General features: G+C 38.2%; 1 protein-coding gene across 2 annotated transcripts in view; it reads right to left on the bottom strand.

The window, feature by feature from the left end:
- Nucleotides 1-19,255, bottom strand: part of LOC143283147 (ubiquitin carboxyl-terminal hydrolase 47-like) — a 66,159-nt gene that overhangs the window by 42,000 nt on the left and 4,904 nt on the right. For both annotated transcript variants that reach the window (XR_013055358.1, XM_076589291.1), the window contains exons 2-15: nucleotides 16,800-17,006; nucleotides 16,113-16,223; nucleotides 14,655-14,790; nucleotides 13,130-13,226; nucleotides 12,022-12,103; nucleotides 11,402-11,468; nucleotides 10,295-10,434; nucleotides 9,881-9,970; nucleotides 8,960-9,055; nucleotides 8,046-8,143; nucleotides 5,025-5,203; nucleotides 2,186-2,307; nucleotides 931-1,010; nucleotides 424-475 (exon numbers count right to left, since the gene is read on the bottom strand). Coding sequence is in view for 1 of the 2 variants with exons in the window: in XM_076589291.1 (XP_076445406.1) it covers nucleotides 424-475; nucleotides 931-1,010; nucleotides 2,186-2,307; nucleotides 5,025-5,203; nucleotides 8,046-8,143; nucleotides 8,960-9,055; nucleotides 9,881-9,970; nucleotides 10,295-10,434; nucleotides 11,402-11,468; nucleotides 12,022-12,103; nucleotides 13,130-13,226; nucleotides 14,655-14,790; nucleotides 16,113-16,223; nucleotides 16,800-17,006 (1,557 nt within the window). In the remaining variant the exon portion in view is untranslated. The remainder of the gene's footprint in view (nucleotides 1-423; nucleotides 476-930; nucleotides 1,011-2,185; nucleotides 2,308-5,024; nucleotides 5,204-8,045; nucleotides 8,144-8,959; nucleotides 9,056-9,880; nucleotides 9,971-10,294; nucleotides 10,435-11,401; nucleotides 11,469-12,021; nucleotides 12,104-13,129; nucleotides 13,227-14,654; nucleotides 14,791-16,112; nucleotides 16,224-16,799; nucleotides 17,007-19,255) is intronic.

Below are 19,255 nucleotides of genomic sequence, written 5' to 3'. Positions count from 1 at the left end.
ATGTCAAAAGGCTTACACAGCAGCAGTTTTTCTTTTAAGCACAAGCACAGTGGAGTTGAGATAGCACAAAATGTTTATGTGGTTGACATCATTAGAATCTGGTTTACACAAGTGATTTTCTGCATTTTACAACCAACAGTATTTTGTTTCTCTTTTGTTCCAGTCAATGTAAGTGAAGGTGATTTTTATATTCACTGACTCAAGAGTGGTTAGTGAGAACGTAGACTGCAAAAACAAACTGCTGTCTGAGACACAACAGCCTTTATAATCTATTCCACAAGTCAGCATTTCTTTCTCTGGCCTCTGCATTTCATACATTTAACCATGCACATGTGTAAATGCCAATTTTTTTTTTTTACCACCTGAAACAAAGGTGTGTCTACAAAAAAAGCACAAAAACAAAAAATCAAGTCAGCACTTTACCTTAGATACTTGCTGATCATTGAAGCTGTACCACTGACCATCTGTGAAGGATCTGGGAGAACACACAAGGATGCTATTTCACATTTACAAGGCTGAACAACTTATTTACTTTTACACTCCCACACCGGTTTCACAGTGAACAATATTCCACTGACAATCTAATAATATTCACCATGACAAATTACACTGAACAATTTCAACTACTGTGTAAAAAAAATTCTCACCAAAATATTTACAACGAAACATTATACCCAATGTAAAAAGTTCAAAAATCTTGCGGAACTACAGCTGAACAAAAGTTAAACATGAATCTAAATACATTCAGCATGGAAGGAAAAAAAACAAAAAAAAAACAGCAAAAAAAAAAACAAACAAAAACATGCAAGAATCTTCATACTGGTATGCTGAAATACAGAACAGTATGAACTCTTTGCTTTTCCAAATTTGCAGCAACAAAACAAAATGAAACAAAACCAAAAAACCTCCAAGATCACAGGATGCACTGACTTAATGTAAGCGTAGTAATGGCCGCCGGCTGCACTGCCAGAATGGATCATGATGGAGAACAGCTCATACACATATGGACCCTGCAACACACAGTGCAGTAGCCATTTATTGTTTGGACTGACTAATATTGTGCACAGGTATATGTAGCACAATGGCTATTCATCAACAGTTCAAAAAGAAAGTTATAATCCATATGCCAGACCTGCTTACCCCTAGCTTTGTTAAAGGTAACGGGCATTGCCAAAAGTAGTTATCTAAGGTGACAAAATAGTAAATATGGGTTACATTAATGAGGCATGAAAAGTGTAACCAGTTTTGCGCACCAAAATTGATTAATGCTTTGCCTTCTTGGAGTTTGAAATGCTGCCATTTTCCACCTGAGAAAATGGTTCCCAATTCACCAGAAATGAAAACAAGATTGCACAGCTGTGATATGCAATGCACGCTAATGCAAAACACTGTATCAGATTTGAATCAAAACATCTACTTTCAAAATTTGCATTTAAAAAGTCACAGAATTGTAATATGTTTACAGAATGCGAAAAAGCATACGACATGAAAAATTGTAAAATGAAAACCTTAATCGTTTGGGTAAACAGGTCTGATATTCCAGTCAAACATTTGTGTCACTCTACTTTCCTAGCCCTTCTTCCCATTTCAGAATAATATCCGTGACAAGAGGATGATGCCAGATAACAGAACCCCTGTGTTACCAAGGCGACAGGTTTCAGTCTTCATCCACACAGATAAATTTCAACTTTGAAACACTGGTATCTGCAAATAAAGGACTCTTAGGACAGATTTCACTCCTTTCACAGCAAACAGGGCCTGAGGTTGCTTTCTTTGAAATTTACAACAGCGCTAGGAGCTACAAGCTTTGCTTTACCTTCAATTTTCCACAAAATCTTTCCATGGGGAAACCCGCAAACTCAATACTGTAAAACTTGTCAGTCACCTAGCCTACTAATGCTAGCATTACCTTCAATCAACAAAATAAGAAGAACAAGTAAAACAAAAACCTCTCATCCAATAAAAAATAAGAACAAAACATTAAACAAGTCATATTTTCTGAAAAAAACAAAACAAAACGTGAAGATCTTATTGCTTTCAAAATAAAACTGCCACATACTGTGGGGATGGTTAAGCAAAGGGATTCAGCACAGTTCATAGGCTTTACTATGACAAAAACACAGCAAACAAATGGACGTCCACGTTCATCGGGTTGGGTGAGGAGATTGTTCTGTCCACCCTGTACCTTGGAAGCCAGCTCTCTGGCATTGCGGTCATTGGTGGCTGCCTCACTGCTCACACTGGAGGCATCACTGTTGGACGAAGCTGCCGAGCCACCCCCTTCCATCTCTATACCTTCATCAATGGCTGAAAATGGAGAACAGGAAACATGCCGTCAATCAAATGCTCCATCTTTGAGCCTTCTGTCAACAGCTTAAAGTGGGCAATAAATAATACGCCGTTGCCCTAAATGTTCGCCCGTTATATTACTTCAACTAACTGTCATACTATTGTTGAGCAGGACTAAAACAACTGCTGAAGAGGCTAACTGCCTTCCATGGACCTAAGAGAGAGAGTGAGTTTAGAATCCCAAAGATCTTTAACTGGCACACAATGTAATCTTGTACCTGCATGTATACACAACATGTACAACAACAATACAAAGAAAAAAACCCCACCAATACACAGACAGAGAAACACTGAGACAGACAGAAATGAGACGACGATTGAGGCAGACAAAGAATAATCAGCAACAAAGCAAAGAAAGTCACAAGTAGGGGAAAAAAAATAGGGAGGTGGGAGAATAGGGGGCTTGAGGGGGTGGGGTGGGGGGGTGGGAGCACAAAGAAAGTACAGAACAAGAGCAGCTACTGTCCTGCAATGCTAAGCCAGGGTCGCCACCATCTATCAAAATCCAAACAAGGACACATGTGTCCATGGCTCCCAAGTCCCATACACAGACAGAAATTTCTACACACACCCCTTTTAGATGAGATGATAAACCTAGGTCTCAATCACAGCATGTATTTAGTACACATATAAAAACCCACAGCAACAAAAGGTATGACCCTGGTAAAATTCTGTAGAAAAATGTATAGAAAATTTGACTGAAAAAACAGTAAAACAAATAAATGCAGACAGAACCATGGAGGGAGCCTGAATTTCACACAGAGAAATCTGTTTTGAAACATACCTGTATGTGCACAACACAATATAAAACACTGTCGATAACAATACAGAACAGAAAGCTGTACACACAATACAATACAAAAAAGCTGTATACACAATACAAAAAGCTGTAGATACAATACAAAACAAAAAGCTGTACACACAATACAATACAAAAAAGCTGTATACACAATACAAAAAGCTGTAGATACAATACAAAACAAAAAGCTGTACACACAACACAATACAAAAAGCTGTATACACAACACCATACAAAACAAAATGCTGTATACACATCACAACAGAATACAAAATGCTGTATACGCATCACAACACAATACAAAAAGCTGTATACGCATCACAACACAATACAAAAAGCTGTATACGCATCACAACACAATACAAAATGCTGTATACGCATCACAACACAATACAAAATGCTGTATGCACATCACAATACAATAAGCTGTACACACAAAACAATACAATAAGCTGTACACACAAAACAATACAATAAGCTGTACATACAACACAAAAAGCTGCATACACAACGCAATAATAATAATAATAATGGATACTTTCATAGACCACTATCCAGAAATCTGCTCTAGGTGCTTTACAAAAACACTTTAACATAAAACATTACATCTATGTTACATACACACACCAAAATGTGACTACACACACACGCGCGCGCACACACACACACACTGCATAAATACATTTTAACATACATGTGTATCTGACAGCTACCCTAACACATACGCACACATAGGCAGGCACAAACTTACATAAACGCACGTACATACAATACACATTTATATACATGCATGTACACATACATATGGATACACACATAGTCAAGCACAGCTAACGCAAAGAAAGTGGACCTGCCACAATTGAACTTACTGCTGAGGGAAAAGGTGAGTTTTGAGACGAGATTTAAAAAATGCGAGGGAATCAGAATGACGGAGGTTATCAGGGAGTTTGTGCACAAAAAAAGCTGTATACACAACACACCACAATACAAAAAGCTGTATACACAACACACCACAATACAAAAAGCCGTATACACAACACACCACAATACAAAAAGCCGTATACACATCACAACACAATACAAAAAGCTGTATACACATCACAACACAATACAAAAAGCTGTATACACAACACACCACAATACAAAAAGCTGTACACACAACACACCACAATACAAAAAGCCGTATACACATCACAACACAAAAAGCTGTACACACAACACACCACAATACAAAAAGCTGTATACACAACACACCACAATGCAAAAAGCTGTACACACAACACACCATAATACAATAAGCTGTATACACAACACACCACAATACAATAAGCTGTACACACAACACACCATAATACAATAAGCTGTACACACATCACAACACAATACAAAAAGCTGTACACACAACACACCACAATACAAAAAGCTGTATACACAACACACCACAATACAAAAAGCTGTACACACAACACACCACAATACAATAAGCTGTATACACAACACACCACAATACAATAAGCTGTACACACAACACATCACAATACAATAAGCTGTACACACACCACACCACAATACAATAAACTGTACACACAACACACTACAATACAATAAGCTGTACACACAACACACCACAATACAAATTTTACAATAAGCTGTACACACAACACACCACAATACAAAAAGCTGTATACACAACACACCACAATACAAAAAGCTGTACACACAACACACCACAATACAAAAAGCTGTATACACATCACACCACAATACAAAAAGCCGTATACACATCACAATACAAAAAGCCGTATACACATCACAACACAATACAAAAAGCCGTATACACATCACAATACAACACACACAGAAAACTCTGACCCACCTTCATCCCCACTGTCGGCCGTGGTGGTGGTAGTGGAGGAGGTGGTGGTGGTGGTGGTGGGGGGACAGGCCTGTCTGCTGCTCTCCCCTTCCAGCCCGGCCTCCGAGCTCTCCCCCACCTCTCCGTTCTCCAGCACCTCGCAGAACCGATTCAGGTCCAGGATCTCAGGAAACGTCATCCTGGGAGCACAGGATAGGATGACAAATATTTGATCAGACTTTAGACAGGCACAATAGGCGTATGTTTAAAGCGTTGGACTTTCAATCAGGTCCCCGAGTCCCAGTAACGGCGCCTGGTAGGTAAAGGGTGGAGATCAACATATATGCAGACCTGCATGTGCCTGAACCCGCTTTGTGTGTATAAGCAAGCAGAATATTAAATATGCGTGTTGAAGATCCTGTAATCCATGTCTGCTTCTTCTTCTTCTGTGTTCGTGGGCTGCAACTCCCACATTCACTCTATGTACACAAGTGGGCTTTAACGTGTATGACTGTATTTACCCTGCCATGCAGGCAGCCATACTCTGCTTTCAGGGGTGTGCATGCAGGGTATGTTTTTGTTTCCATAACCCACCAAACGCCAACATGGATTACAGGATCCTTTACGTGCATATTTGATCCTCTGCTTGATAATACATATGAAGGGGGTTCAGGTCTGCACACATGTTGACCTGGGCGATTGGAAAAATATCCACCCTTTACCCACCAGGTGCCGTCACCAAGATTTTTTTTTTTCTTTTTCTTGTCCCAGACTTTCTTGGGTCAACCACCGTTTTTATTTTGTATATAAATTCATTATGACAATTCAGAATACATGCAGATGGGGGGAAAAAATGAATACAGTGAACATTAACAATAGCAGATGTAAGTCATTATACCTATATATCATAGTCCATTACAGAATCAACTCAAAACGAGACAATAATCAATACCCAGCAATCCATAATTATGTCATTGTAATCAATAGCAATTATGGAGTAAATCACCCATACAAGAAAAAGCATACAACTTTTCATTTACTGAATCAGGGCATGTGAGGGGGGGAAAAAAAGAGAGAAAAAAAAAGAGACAAAAACAGAAGACTCAAGACAATAATATGGAAGGAAGTAGGAAATTTTCTATCTAAAATTACGTTTAAATAACATACTTTCGTTTTCTCCGCATAGGCGGATAGTAGTTTGCACAGGACAGGAATGTCAGACCCCTGCCGGAGTGTGCACTAGTTGGGTCACGGTTAAGTATGTGTAATCAAATGTACAATTTATACAATAACGTGTACAAAAGTTACAATCATAAAGACAGTCAGGTGGTCGACCAGGCAGACAGGCAAACACACAGACAGACAAGACACATACGGACAGACAGACAGTCCCTCCCCCAACCCCTATCTACCAACCCTAACTTGCTCCTCCATAAGTCCAATGTAGGGAGGCTTGTGGAAACAACAACATACCCAGTATGCACCCCGTCATGACAGGGTAAAATGGTCATACACGTCAAAGCCCACTCGTGTATATATACCAGTGAACATGGGAGTTGCAGCCCAAAAACGACGAAGATGATCAGACTTAAGGAAAATTTATTTGTTTTGTTTCTTCCCTCCAGAAACTACCGGTACATTCAATTTAACATATCTACCTAATCTATTGGTACAGTCTCCGGTAGTGGGTCCGATTCCTGGCCCGTGTAAAATACTTTTTCCCCCCAAGAGGAGAAACTGAAAAGAAGTTGCAGCCAGTACCCTCCCTACAGTGCACAGCCTCTCCTCTGTTTATGCATGCAGTGTGCTCTTTTTCAACAGCCATCTTCCATTCCTTTCCGCCTGTCCACCATGCAACTAAGTTGGGTTTTTTTTGCCTTTCTCTTCTCTGATATATTTTCGGCACAACTTGTTCATGTTTAATGTTGCTTAAAGTCCAGCCGACTGCACAGGGCCATATCAGGACCGTCAGGCCTTACAAATGCTCAACCATGTCAACACAAAACTTCACATCTATTAAAAAAAAAAAAAATCACCAAGACACACCCATAAAACACAGTTCAAGACACATTACCTTAACCATTTAGCTCCTTCGGGCAAATAAGACTAGGTCATGCTGAGGACGTCAGCCCTTCCGCTTAATTTATCATCCTCATATTACAAAAAAATCATAAAAAAGTAAAAATACTTCAAACCAAAACAAAAAATACATTAAAATAACACTGCAGACTGGACTGCGAGAGCCATTCCAAGTGTTTACAATTTCACTGTCTAAATCACCAGAGCAAAACAGCACAGATAGTACATCACAGACTGTGGAAAAGAGCAAAAGGGTCAATGCTGACTCAAAAAAAAAGAAAAAAAGAAAAGAGAACTGACTGGGTAGACAGAAACAGCAAACAACAGTGGAGGATGAAAAAAAAGTCAGAAATAAAGAGAGCAATCGAAAAAAGGAAATCTCTAGCACAGAATTTCCAGAAGGTGGAGATGCTATTTACACTACAAGACCCCTGGCATCCCCACAGGGATTGGGCATAACAGTTGAAGAGCAGATGATGGCCCGTTTCTGAATTAATTCTTCCAATTCATACATTCATCTTTACATTCCTTGGATTTCGCAGAATACTGTCCTAAGACTACAACAAACACTCCAAAGGCGCATATATATATATATATATAGAGAGAGAGAGAGAGAGAGAGAGAGAGAGAGAGAGAGAGAGAGAGAGAGAGATGAATATATATATGAATGAATGTGCAAGCATTTTTCAAATTCATGTTTATTTGTCACCCTAAAAGATATTCAATGCCAAAAAAATTACACACAGTTATCAACTAAATTCAACATGTTCTGATATCTGAGGCTGTGTTTTGTACAAGCATTTTCTGTATTCACACCACTACCCCTGCACAGATTTCATGAGGGGCGAGAAAAAAAAATTAGATAAACAACATTGCATACCAGTTTTGATGCCATCTATTTGTTCACAGTATTGTTCTGTTTGTACAACACACCAAGAGAGAAACGTAAGAAATGACGCTCACCTGTCATTCAGTTTTATACGATGAAGAGTGGTATAATCAAAGTCGAAGCGTTTCAGCTGCAAGGTCAATAAGTAGGGAAACGTCACAAACTTCAAACCCTGGAAGAAAAAACAAACAACAGGATGATCAAGTTACACAAATCCCTTGTACAGTTATAATGATTTCATATAACAGACATGGAGAAAATGTCACCATTCAGTTCTCCAAGAAAGTCACAAAAAGAAAGAAAGAAAGAAAGAAAGAAAGAAAGAAAACTTCAAGGAATTCATTCTCAGCTTGCTATATGCAGGGCTAAGTCAGTATGGGTTGAAACTCGGTTTCAGTTCCAGTTTCAAGGTCGTGTCGAAGCATACAGACTGATTCATAATATACACCACATCTGCTTTAAAAAATAAAAAAAAAAAAAAAAGCAAAAAAACAAAAAACTCAGATGATGTATGTGCTGAATGTGCTCCCCAAAGGGCACTGCTCTCTCCAACCCTCTTCTCCCCCTCCCTCTAGCCCTCCTGTTCCGCACGTCGAGGAATGAAGACCAGCATCACTTCAAATCAATGTACAAACAAAGAGCACAACTTGATTTTTCCAAAACAATCCAGTTTTGATTCAGTCTTGATGTATCAATCTTATGATGGTAGTATCTTATAACAGTACTTATTTACTAAATCCCCCCGAAAACGGAGCACAGCTGCCTACATGGCTGGGTTAAAACAGTCATGCACATAAAATCCCACTCATGCATATGAGTGAATGTGAGAGTCACAACCCACAAACAAGAACAAAACAAAACAAACAACTAAATAAATCAACCTAATCAACCTACCCATTCAAAAACTGAAAGACACTACTATGTATGCATGTACACATGTATGCTTGTATGTTCTGGCTGTTACATGTTTTAAGTTCAAACAACTTGCCTTGTGAGCATTGCATTTTTTGTTGCACTTTTCACAGAAATATTGATTGGTCTCCTCCAGTGTCTCCGGCTGGACAAAAGCATCCATGGACTCCTCCTGCCACACACAACACTCAAGTCACAAGGCGCTGTGCAGTCAAGGTAGCATAAATATGCTCTTCTCTGAATTAACTGCCAGCCAATCTTCTGTAATTATCACATCTAAATAGACAGGAACATCAACTACACATAATGTCACACTGGCATTGTTCGATACCTTTGGATGCACAGCAAACACTAATATAACTCTACTTCCTTTTTGAGGTCAACAACACTTTCAAACTTACAACCTATCAAAATAATAATGAAGTGATATTGATCATCATTTTTCCTGTCCGGATTCCTTACATTTTTTGTGGTCCCTACCTTACTGCTTTTGATAAATGGTTAAAGCGTTGGACTTTCGATCTGAGGGTCCCGGGTTCGAATCATGGTGACGGCGCCTGGTGGGTAAAGGGTGGAAATTTTTACAATCTCCCAGGTCAACATGTGCAGAACTGCCGGTGCCTGAACCCCCTTCGTGTGTATACGCAAGCGTAAGATCAAATACGCACGTTAAAGATCCTGTAATCCATGTCAGCGTTCGGTGGGTTATGGAAACAAGAACATACCCAGCATGCACACCCCCGAAAACGGAGTATGGCTGCCTACATGGCGGGGTAAAAACGGTCATACACGTAAAAAGCCCATACGAGTGAACGTGGGAGTTGAAGCCCACAAACGCAGAAGAAGAGAAGAAGAAGAAGATATGGAGGACAAGAATCATGCTTTAGAAATACATTTATATTACATCACGCTTTAAAAAACAAATGCAATCTAACATTTTACGATAACTTCTAATCACAGTTCTACACATTTCCCCAACTGTTGTTCCAGTACTTACCACACTTCCATAAGCCTGGTTGGATCCATAGGGACGCACAACCAAAGGTATATCCAGGTAAGAGTCTATTCTTGCACTCTCGTTCTGGCACTGTGGAGGAAAAACAAGAAAGTGTAAGGAAAAAACCCACTGACATTACAGTGTGTCTTTGGTCTAACCACCTGAAAATTCCAAAACAATACAGCTTCAAGAATACATGCATTGTCATCCGCCGATATATCTCTCAACACTCATTTTTAGTTTCTGGAAGCATCAACAAAATGCTCTAACAACTAAAACCCACGTGATAAAACAAGAAACCTTGAAGCACATCCTGAACAGTATCTTGTCCTACAACCTTTTTGTTTGCAGAGCAGGTAGGAAACAGTTCTGCACACAGTGATAATCTATCATCCCAACGAGGGAGTCATGTACCTCCAGACACTTGACATAGTCCTTGAGCTTTCCTTGGTAGAGCTGGTTGATCAGGTTGGCTTGGTCTGTGCCTTTCCAGGTGTGCTCCAGAGCGTCAAACATCACCCGGCACAACTCCTGCACATCATGCTGCTGCCACACTGAAACACAGCCAACAGTTTGCTTCTCATTTGAACTGATGTACTGACTTGAATTGTACTGTACTGTATTCTATTCTATTGTATTGCATTGTACTCAATCATAATGTATAGAATTAAATGGTATTGTATTGTACTGATATTGTATTGTATTGTACTGTGCTGCATTGTATAGTACTTCTTTGTATTGTATTACTCTTTTGTCAAAACAGACTTCTCTGAGTGTAATCTCTTCATGGAGATCAGCTGGAATCAAAACTCAATCCTAGTAAGCAGCAATTTTTTTTTTTTTTTTTTTTTTTTTTTTGAGTTGCTTTCTCAGCTGATTGCATTGTAAAATGTTGACAGATTAAAATAAAAATGTTAAAATATACATATATATATATATATATATTTTTTTTTTTAAAGAGGAGAGAAACACAATAGAGACACCCTTACCACTCTGTCCAATGACATGCAAAACGAGGCAAGGCAATAAAAATCCAGGCTTGGCTGTTCTATAAAATCATCCGAACAATTTACAACTAAAAAACAGCGTGTGATTTAGGGATGATGAATAAAAACTCATAACTACGGCTCCTGTCAGAATCCCTCTTCTTGCAGACAGTTTCTCCAAGAACAGAACTTCAGTTTCTCCGAGTTCAAATTAATGCAGGTGGCATGCACGAACACTTGTACAGGGTTAAGGCTCACGTTTTTCTTTTTTTCTTCTTTTTTTCTCCCCCTTTTGTTGTTTTTGTCTTTTGACTTCATGAATGGGATATATAATTCAAGCACAGTATGTGTATTAATTCTCAGGAAGAACACACCTTGGAATAAATCTTAGGGATTAGACAAAAAAAACCTACAACTTTATTGTGTGTGCATAAGTGTGTGTGTGCACACCCGTGTCCTGAGCAGGAGTTCAGTCATGCACGCATAATAAAATTCTTACACATCCTTTCAAATGGAAAGAAAAAAATTCAAGTACCTTCACTGCTGTCCCAACCAAAGCTTTTTGTCAGGTCAGTCGTTTCTACAGACCTTTTGCCACTGGTCTGAAACATCAGCAACAAAACATCAACAGCTCGTCACACTCACACTAACATCAGCCTTTATTAATGATAGACGTTTTTCAATAGGACCTATGAGTTATCCATACGGCCTTGCAGAAATCATACTACAGTTCCAATCTTAACACTTTGCAATCAGGTTTAAAAATACACACAACACGAGTATTAAAAAGTGTGAATGCATTCTGCCTTTCTCCCTCGTCATTAAGTTGGAGAAAGACTGGCACTAAACAAAATTACAGATCAAAAAATAAAGTTGTTATAAATCATACACTGACCAAAAAAAAGAAAAAGAAAAAAAGCACAGTCATACAGTACTGTTGATATCTGTTTGCACCACACGATTAAAATAATGAAAAGCTCATTAACATTCTCCAAACCCTTACATCATTCTTCCATAACATTAAAACAAAACAAAAAAACATCATCATCTGTAAGTTGTTTTTTTTATTCCAACAAACAAAAACAGATCACTGCTATCTAAAGTCAGTGAAAGAGGGGTGCTAACAACAAAGTCAAGCAAGCAAGACCTCTTCACCTGCAGTTGTAGGAATAAGCGCTGGAGCTGAAAAGGGATGCTCTTGGCTGCATCATCTTCTCTCTTCTTCCTGTACACCCATCTGTGAACAATCACCAATACAGATACACATGTTAACTATCAATTCCACACAAACACCCATCTGTGAACAATCACCAATACAGATACACATGTCGACAATCAATTCCACACAAACACCCATCTGTGAACAATCACCAATACAGATACACATGTCGACAATCAATTCCACACAAACACCCATCTGTGAACAATCACCAATACAGATACATGTTAATCAATTCCACACAAACACCCATCTGTGAACAATCACCAATACAGATACACATGTTAACAATCAATTCCACACAAACACCCATCTGTGAACAATCACCAATACAGATACACATGTCGACAATCAATTCCACACAAACACCCATCTGTGAACAATCACCAATACAGATACACATGTTAACAATCAATTCCACACAAACACCCAACTGAACAATCACCAATTCAGATACACATGTCGACAATCAATTCCACACAAACACCCGTCTGTGAACAATCACCAATACAGATACACATGTTAACAATCAATTCCACACAAACACCCATCTGTGAACAATCACCAATACAGATACACATGTTAACAATCAATTCCACACAAACACCCATCTGTGAACAATCACCAATTCAGATACACATGTTAACAATCAATTCCACACAAACACCCATCTGAACAATCACCAATTCAGATACACATGTTAATCAATTCCACACAAACACCCATCTGTGAACAATCACCAATACAGATACACATGTTAACAATCAATTCCACAAAAACACCCACCTGAACAATCACCAATACAGATACACATGTTAACAGTCAATTCCACACAAACACCCATCTGAACAATAACCAATATAGATACACATGTTAACAATCAATTCCACACAAAAGCAACTTGCATAAAAAAATCACTATATCCAGTCACATGCATGGTGCCACATACAAAAATATTTCATAATGAATTATTACAGATGAACGACCATTCTTCTTGAAATCACTTAAGAGGAAAATGAAATGGTCAAATTCCAGGAGACCTACCTGTACAAAGCATTGCGAAATTCAGGTGTCATGAACAAAGTCTGGAGTAAGCTGTTGAGGTAACAAGTCATCGCCTGGTTGACCAAACCCACATAACCTGGGAGAAACAACACACAGAAGAAATGTTTACACTCCACTGACACAACTGTCAGTCAAGAGAAACTATCTTCATATTGTACAAACTTAACAGCATATCATGCTTACTTCACCAAAACAAATGCTTTTAATATAAAGTAAAAAAAAAAAAACCCCGAAAAAACAAGAGAGGCAAGGCCTTCAAGACTCACTTGTGATACACTTAAAAAAAAAAAAATCTAATCGTTAAAATGTGTTCTGTATTTGTTATGAATGACTGGAAAGAATTTTTCCTATTTTTATGGCAAATTTGGTATCAACTGACAAAGTATTTGCAGATAAAATGGCAATGTTAAAGTTTACCACGGATACACAGACACACACACACACAAACACACAGACAACTGAACACCGGGTTAAAACAGACTCACTTTGTTTACACAAGTGAGTCAAAAAACCATTAGGATCAACTGTTTGAAATAAAAACAAGCAAATAAATACCTGTGACTTGAGTGCTCATGATGCATGTGTGCACACACACAAACACACACACGCACATTCAAATGATAGACCAGAGATACACAGAGATAGAGAGGGAGAGAAGTCTCTTGACAAGGGCAGAAGAACAGAAAAAAGAGAGTGAAAGCAAGACAAGAGAAGAAAAAAACAGAGAGGTGAGGGAAGGCATAAAGCGAGGGATGTATTCAAGTCTCTGTATAAAGTATAATAATAATAATAATAATAATAAAGGATACTTATATAGCACACTATCCAGAAATCTGCTCTAGGTGCTTTACAAAAACGCTTTTGATAACATAAAACATTATATCTATGTTACATACACACACCAAAATGTGACCACACACACACACACACACACGCACGCACGCACGCACGCACACACACACTGCATACTGTGTATGTGGATACTAATGCCTCATTTCAGAGTACTGGATGAAACTACTTTATCAGCGAATGAAGCCCATCCCTACTGCCACTTTTCTTTTTTTTAAGCAAAACAAGGGCCAATGCCTTATTTCAGCATATCACTTCCATTAGTTCAGAAGAAGAAGAGGACAAGAAAATAGAGATAAGAAAATAAAACATTACACATGACAGACCTCCAGATAGGCAAAGGCGACGAGGAATTTTTTATTTATTTATTTTTAAAATTATTATTATTATTTTTTTTTTTTTAATAATTTTTACATAAGACTCAAACTAAGTCAAATATAAAGTTGTACCTTTTGCAAGACTATCATATATACATGTGAAAAATATATTTCTTTTATTCATATAATAATTACAAAAAGCAAAAAAAGAAAAAAAAATTTTTTTTTGCAACCAACACCTGCTGAAGTGAAGGGCTCACAGACAGTTTCTTTTAAACAGACTGATGCCACAATAGGACTCTGCTCCAGACAACCAAAGCAACAGGCAGGATGCCCACCTGTGTCTGATTTGATGAGAGCGGAGCTGTAGGAGTAGTCAAAGGAGGTTGAAGCAGGGTACGTGTCATAGCCACTGCTGGTGCTGTATGGTACACTCGCTGACGACATTTGCCGGTCACTGCCCGACGTGTCCTCCTGAAACAAGCAGGTACGTTTCCTTCATGACGTACATGTCATGCCCCCTCCCTCCCTACCTCACCTCCCATGGGAGTCTTGTAACCTATGATAAAACCACAGTTATCATTCCAAATAAAAAGTAGTTCTACTCACTCCAGGTGAACAAATGCTACGGCAGGCGGAAAAGTTTGGCAGGAAATGGGACTAAACTCTCCAACCTGATAGACTTGACATCTCCAGGTCATACAGAATGGAAATCATTGCAGAAAAGACAAAGACCATGACGATTAACACAAATGGCATAAGCACAGATATCAAATTCAAAGTCAATGGGCAGTCTTTGGAATCTCTATCTAGGTTCTTTTTCTTCTTGTGGGCTGCAACTCCCACCTTCACTTGTATGAACATGAGTGGGGTTTTACATGAATGACCATTTTTACCCCGCCATGTAGGCAGCCATACTCCATTTTCGGAGGTGTGCATGTTGAGTATGTTCTTGTTACCAAAACCCACCAAACGCCGACATGGATTACAGGATCTTTCACATGCATATTTGATCTTCTGCTTGCATATACATACCAAGGGGGTTCAGACACAAGCAGGTCTGCACATATGTTGACCTGGGAGATAAAAAAAAAATCTCCACCAGGCACCATCATCCAGATTCAAACCTGTCAATTGTACAATGTTGTTAAACCCCAGTTCATTACCTCGTTCTATTAGAATCCAGTCTGCTAATCCTGCCCGCCACCATGCTTTTCGTGTTTGAAAAAGATTGGACAGTGATCAGTTCACTTTCCAAATTTCTATTTTCATGCCATAGATGTATCCCCTACTCAGATACTGCTCTTTCTCAGTGCCCTGAGGACAAATTACAATTGCGTTCATTATAAATCTGGTGTCATATATGATTTGGTTTAATGTGATATGATGGCGAACATGAACTAGGTCAAATCCTACAGTGGTATGACTTAAGCTTACAAATGTTGCTGTTCAGTGCAATTATGTGTGTTTATCATGATCAATGATATCATATTGAGTTCATTGTGACAGGCAGCACCAAATGGTGGTAATGATTTTATAGTTTTCAGCACACAGATAATGCTAACACAGCTGATAAAGTGCTGGGGTAAGATTTCAGTAAATGTTGTGCCTTGTAGTTGAAGGCTTGAAACTACTCTTTCAAGTAACACAATACATTGGTCTTTTAAACAAATATTCTGGAATAAATAATTGTCTCAAACAACATGATATTCTCTTTCTTACAAATATTGTAGAACAACAACTAAAAAACCCTTTCCATGTATCCAACACTTTATTTCATTATTCTAAATGCTTACCTCGCGCTGTGGTGTCTTCCCATCAGCCTCACTGATCGAAAAATTGTGGCGGCGAATCTCTGGATTACAGACTGTCACAAGTGGTGTATCAGCATTTTCCTCTAAAATGATCTGTCGAAAACACACACCTGACAATATAATACTCATCAAATTAACAAGATTGAACTACAACTATTACTGAAGAATTACAACAATTCTGAATGAGAGAAAGTCTTCTAAACTATCAAGCGTCTGATTGCCCTTTAGTTTTACTCCTCATAGCTGCTACCAAAGTACATGAAGAGGATCCAATTATAACAGGACAAATGTGCTGGGTCCTTAGAAAGAATAAGACATTTGACTACTTCCAGTGTGTTAATTTATCACAATACATACATAAAAAAATCCTCTCACCGTCAGTCACACTCTCTCACACATCAGATAACCTGTATCTTTTAAAAACTGATTTGCACATTCACTAATACTTATAACTCTAATACATCATAAGATTGACTATTTCAAAAAAGATGGACTATTTCAATGTTCTAATTGAAATTATATCCATTCACAACATTTAGAGATGGTAAATCCCCCTTAGTAACAGTCTGAGACACAAGAAAATGAACATGATTTTTTACAAAAGAAGAAAATGCAAAAACGGAAGGATAAAATATATATATATATATTGAACAGGGCAAGAGGACTTACATCACTGACAGAATCCCCGCACTGCGGTTCATAGTGGACAGACACAGTGCCCTGCACATAGCCACACAACTTGGTGATCTCTCTGGCGGCAGTGCTCAAAGGAGTGGATGCCGGGAGGTTCAGTGACTGCTTTCGCCCCGTGCTCTGGGTGTCCACAAGGTCACGGATGATGCAAAGTATCTTCTGTTCATCAGCTCCAGAGACCACCTGTCATGATTAAAAAAAACAAAACAAAGACGTTGAACATATGACAAAAACAGATTCAATATGTATTGCCCAGGTAGTCCAATGTGACACAAATCGACACAAATGGAAAATTCTTTTAAAAATTTTAAAAGAAGAAAGAAACCTATGGCTTCTTCAAATAATGATTCAGTGCTAATTTGATACAACTTTACAAGTACTGAACTTATTCTTCATTCTTTAAATTTTTCCTGATAACATTTACTAACACAACTAATTCCTAAAGTATTTAAATCACAATATACACAAATGAATTAATTTCATGTTCAATACGTATGGTTGGACATCTGTATCTCTGAAAAAAAATAAATAAAGGAAAATTTTCAACTCTATTTCTTTTCATTTTGCTATTCCAATTTTGAGAGGAAAAAACTGTCTTCATGGCTTATGCTCAAGGAAACTGGAAAAATTCAGTGTCTTCGTCCATTCTGTCCCCCGAAAACGGAGTATGGCTGCCTACATGGCGGGGTAAAAACGGTCATACACGTAAAAGCCCGCTCGTGTGCATACGAGTGAACGTGGGAGTTGCAGCCCACGAACGCAGAAGAAGAAGAAGAAGAAGAAGAAGTCCATTCTGTAACCGCCTGCCATGTTCCTCAGTGATTCCTTTACTCAGTACTGCCAGTTAGCTCCCCTGACTTTCCCTCACAGGCAACCCATTTGTATAGGTAAGAAATAAAACAGCCAAAAAAAACAAATGTTAGAATTTATTTACTGAAAACTTCCAAACTGATCAGTAACACAGCGAGTTAGTTAGGGACAAAATATAAAACCTCCTCCCTCCCTATGCTATCATACAGCAAGATGAAAAATATCCATATTTTTTTGTTCGAAATTTGCACACACTGGTGACTTGTAAATGAATCCAGGAAAGCACACAGAAATTAAATTCATAATGTTATATAGCCATGATAGGGCCCCTTTGTCTAATTCTGTTGTCTGTCTTATGGCTGAGACGAAACTGGGTAGGACGCCATTGTTGACACGCACTGTCCACGTGAACCAGTCACCACGAAAATAACTCTCCTGCTCGCAAGTACAGCAACAAACATTGCATTAACTGATTGCAGTGGAGAGTTAAAAGGTCAGTTAAGATATTCATTACTCATAACATCAATATGGAAATAAGTTGCCACTCCAAAAAATCAAAACTACCTATGGCCCCATCAGGGCCACTCGTCTGAAATGGTTGTGAACAGTAGATCAGGGCCCTTCATCTGAAGTTAAAGAAAAATAACTTTTCTGGACTTCACCCATCTGCACTGAGTCTCAGATAGGCACATAATATTGAGGAATTCTGTAGACATTTACCAAACAATTTCACATGTGATGTTGTGTGCTGAAATGGCACTCATCCAGATTTCTTGGTTATTGATATATATCCGCACTTTGTCTGTTTTGAGTTTGTTTTGTCATTGAATTTTTCCATTACATTACTGTTATGTCAAATTAGAGTTCCTTGCAATCTAAAGCATCTAAATTACACACAATCACACACACACACAACATATCTATCTATCTAATACAATCTCTGTGTGTGTGTGTGTGTGACTGTTAAAAAATCAAAAGAATTCTTTATACTGAAGAATATGGCATTAATCATTCTATCATCAGTTATTTGTAATGTTCATATGTACAAATGTAATCAATAGTGCACTTCTTTCATGTTTTCACTCGCCATGTAAAGTCTTTGTATATTCATCAGTAACTGCAAAATCAATTCAAAAATGGATATATCATCTGATACATTTAAAGAACATGACAAAAAATTGAGTAAAATTACGGTTTTTTCGCCGTAAGAAGAACTGTTGGATGAACGTATAGCCTTTGCAGTACATCATCATGTTTATCATCACACTTGTCATCTTTTCCCTCCCCTTCCCCTACACCATCAATCAGTGGCCAATTCAACCTGACAAGACAAAGTTCTTCAAAAGACTGTGACCTCAATCAGACCGTGGTGACAGATATCAACAGTCATAGTGTTATCTGCCTAGTTGATAATCTCCTGCTTTTTCTTACGCTAGTTATAGTTTACACTGACTGATCTATGTCAATGTGATATGGTTTGCACTTGAAGACTGAAGCAAGATAATCATATACAAATTCATATTACTGATTCATTTCATCACCTGTCAAAAAGCAACTCTGGTGTTTATTTCTTTGAAAAGAATGGAAAGATTTTACTGAAATGATTGACAGAAGCAAGATTA

Source organism: Babylonia areolata, chromosome 6 (assembly GCF_041734735.1).
Source record: "Babylonia areolata isolate BAREFJ2019XMU chromosome 6, ASM4173473v1, whole genome shotgun sequence".
NCBI lineage: Eukaryota > Metazoa > Mollusca > Gastropoda > Neogastropoda > Buccinidae > Babylonia > Babylonia areolata.
This window is presented reverse-complemented; position numbering and strand designations above follow the sequence as displayed.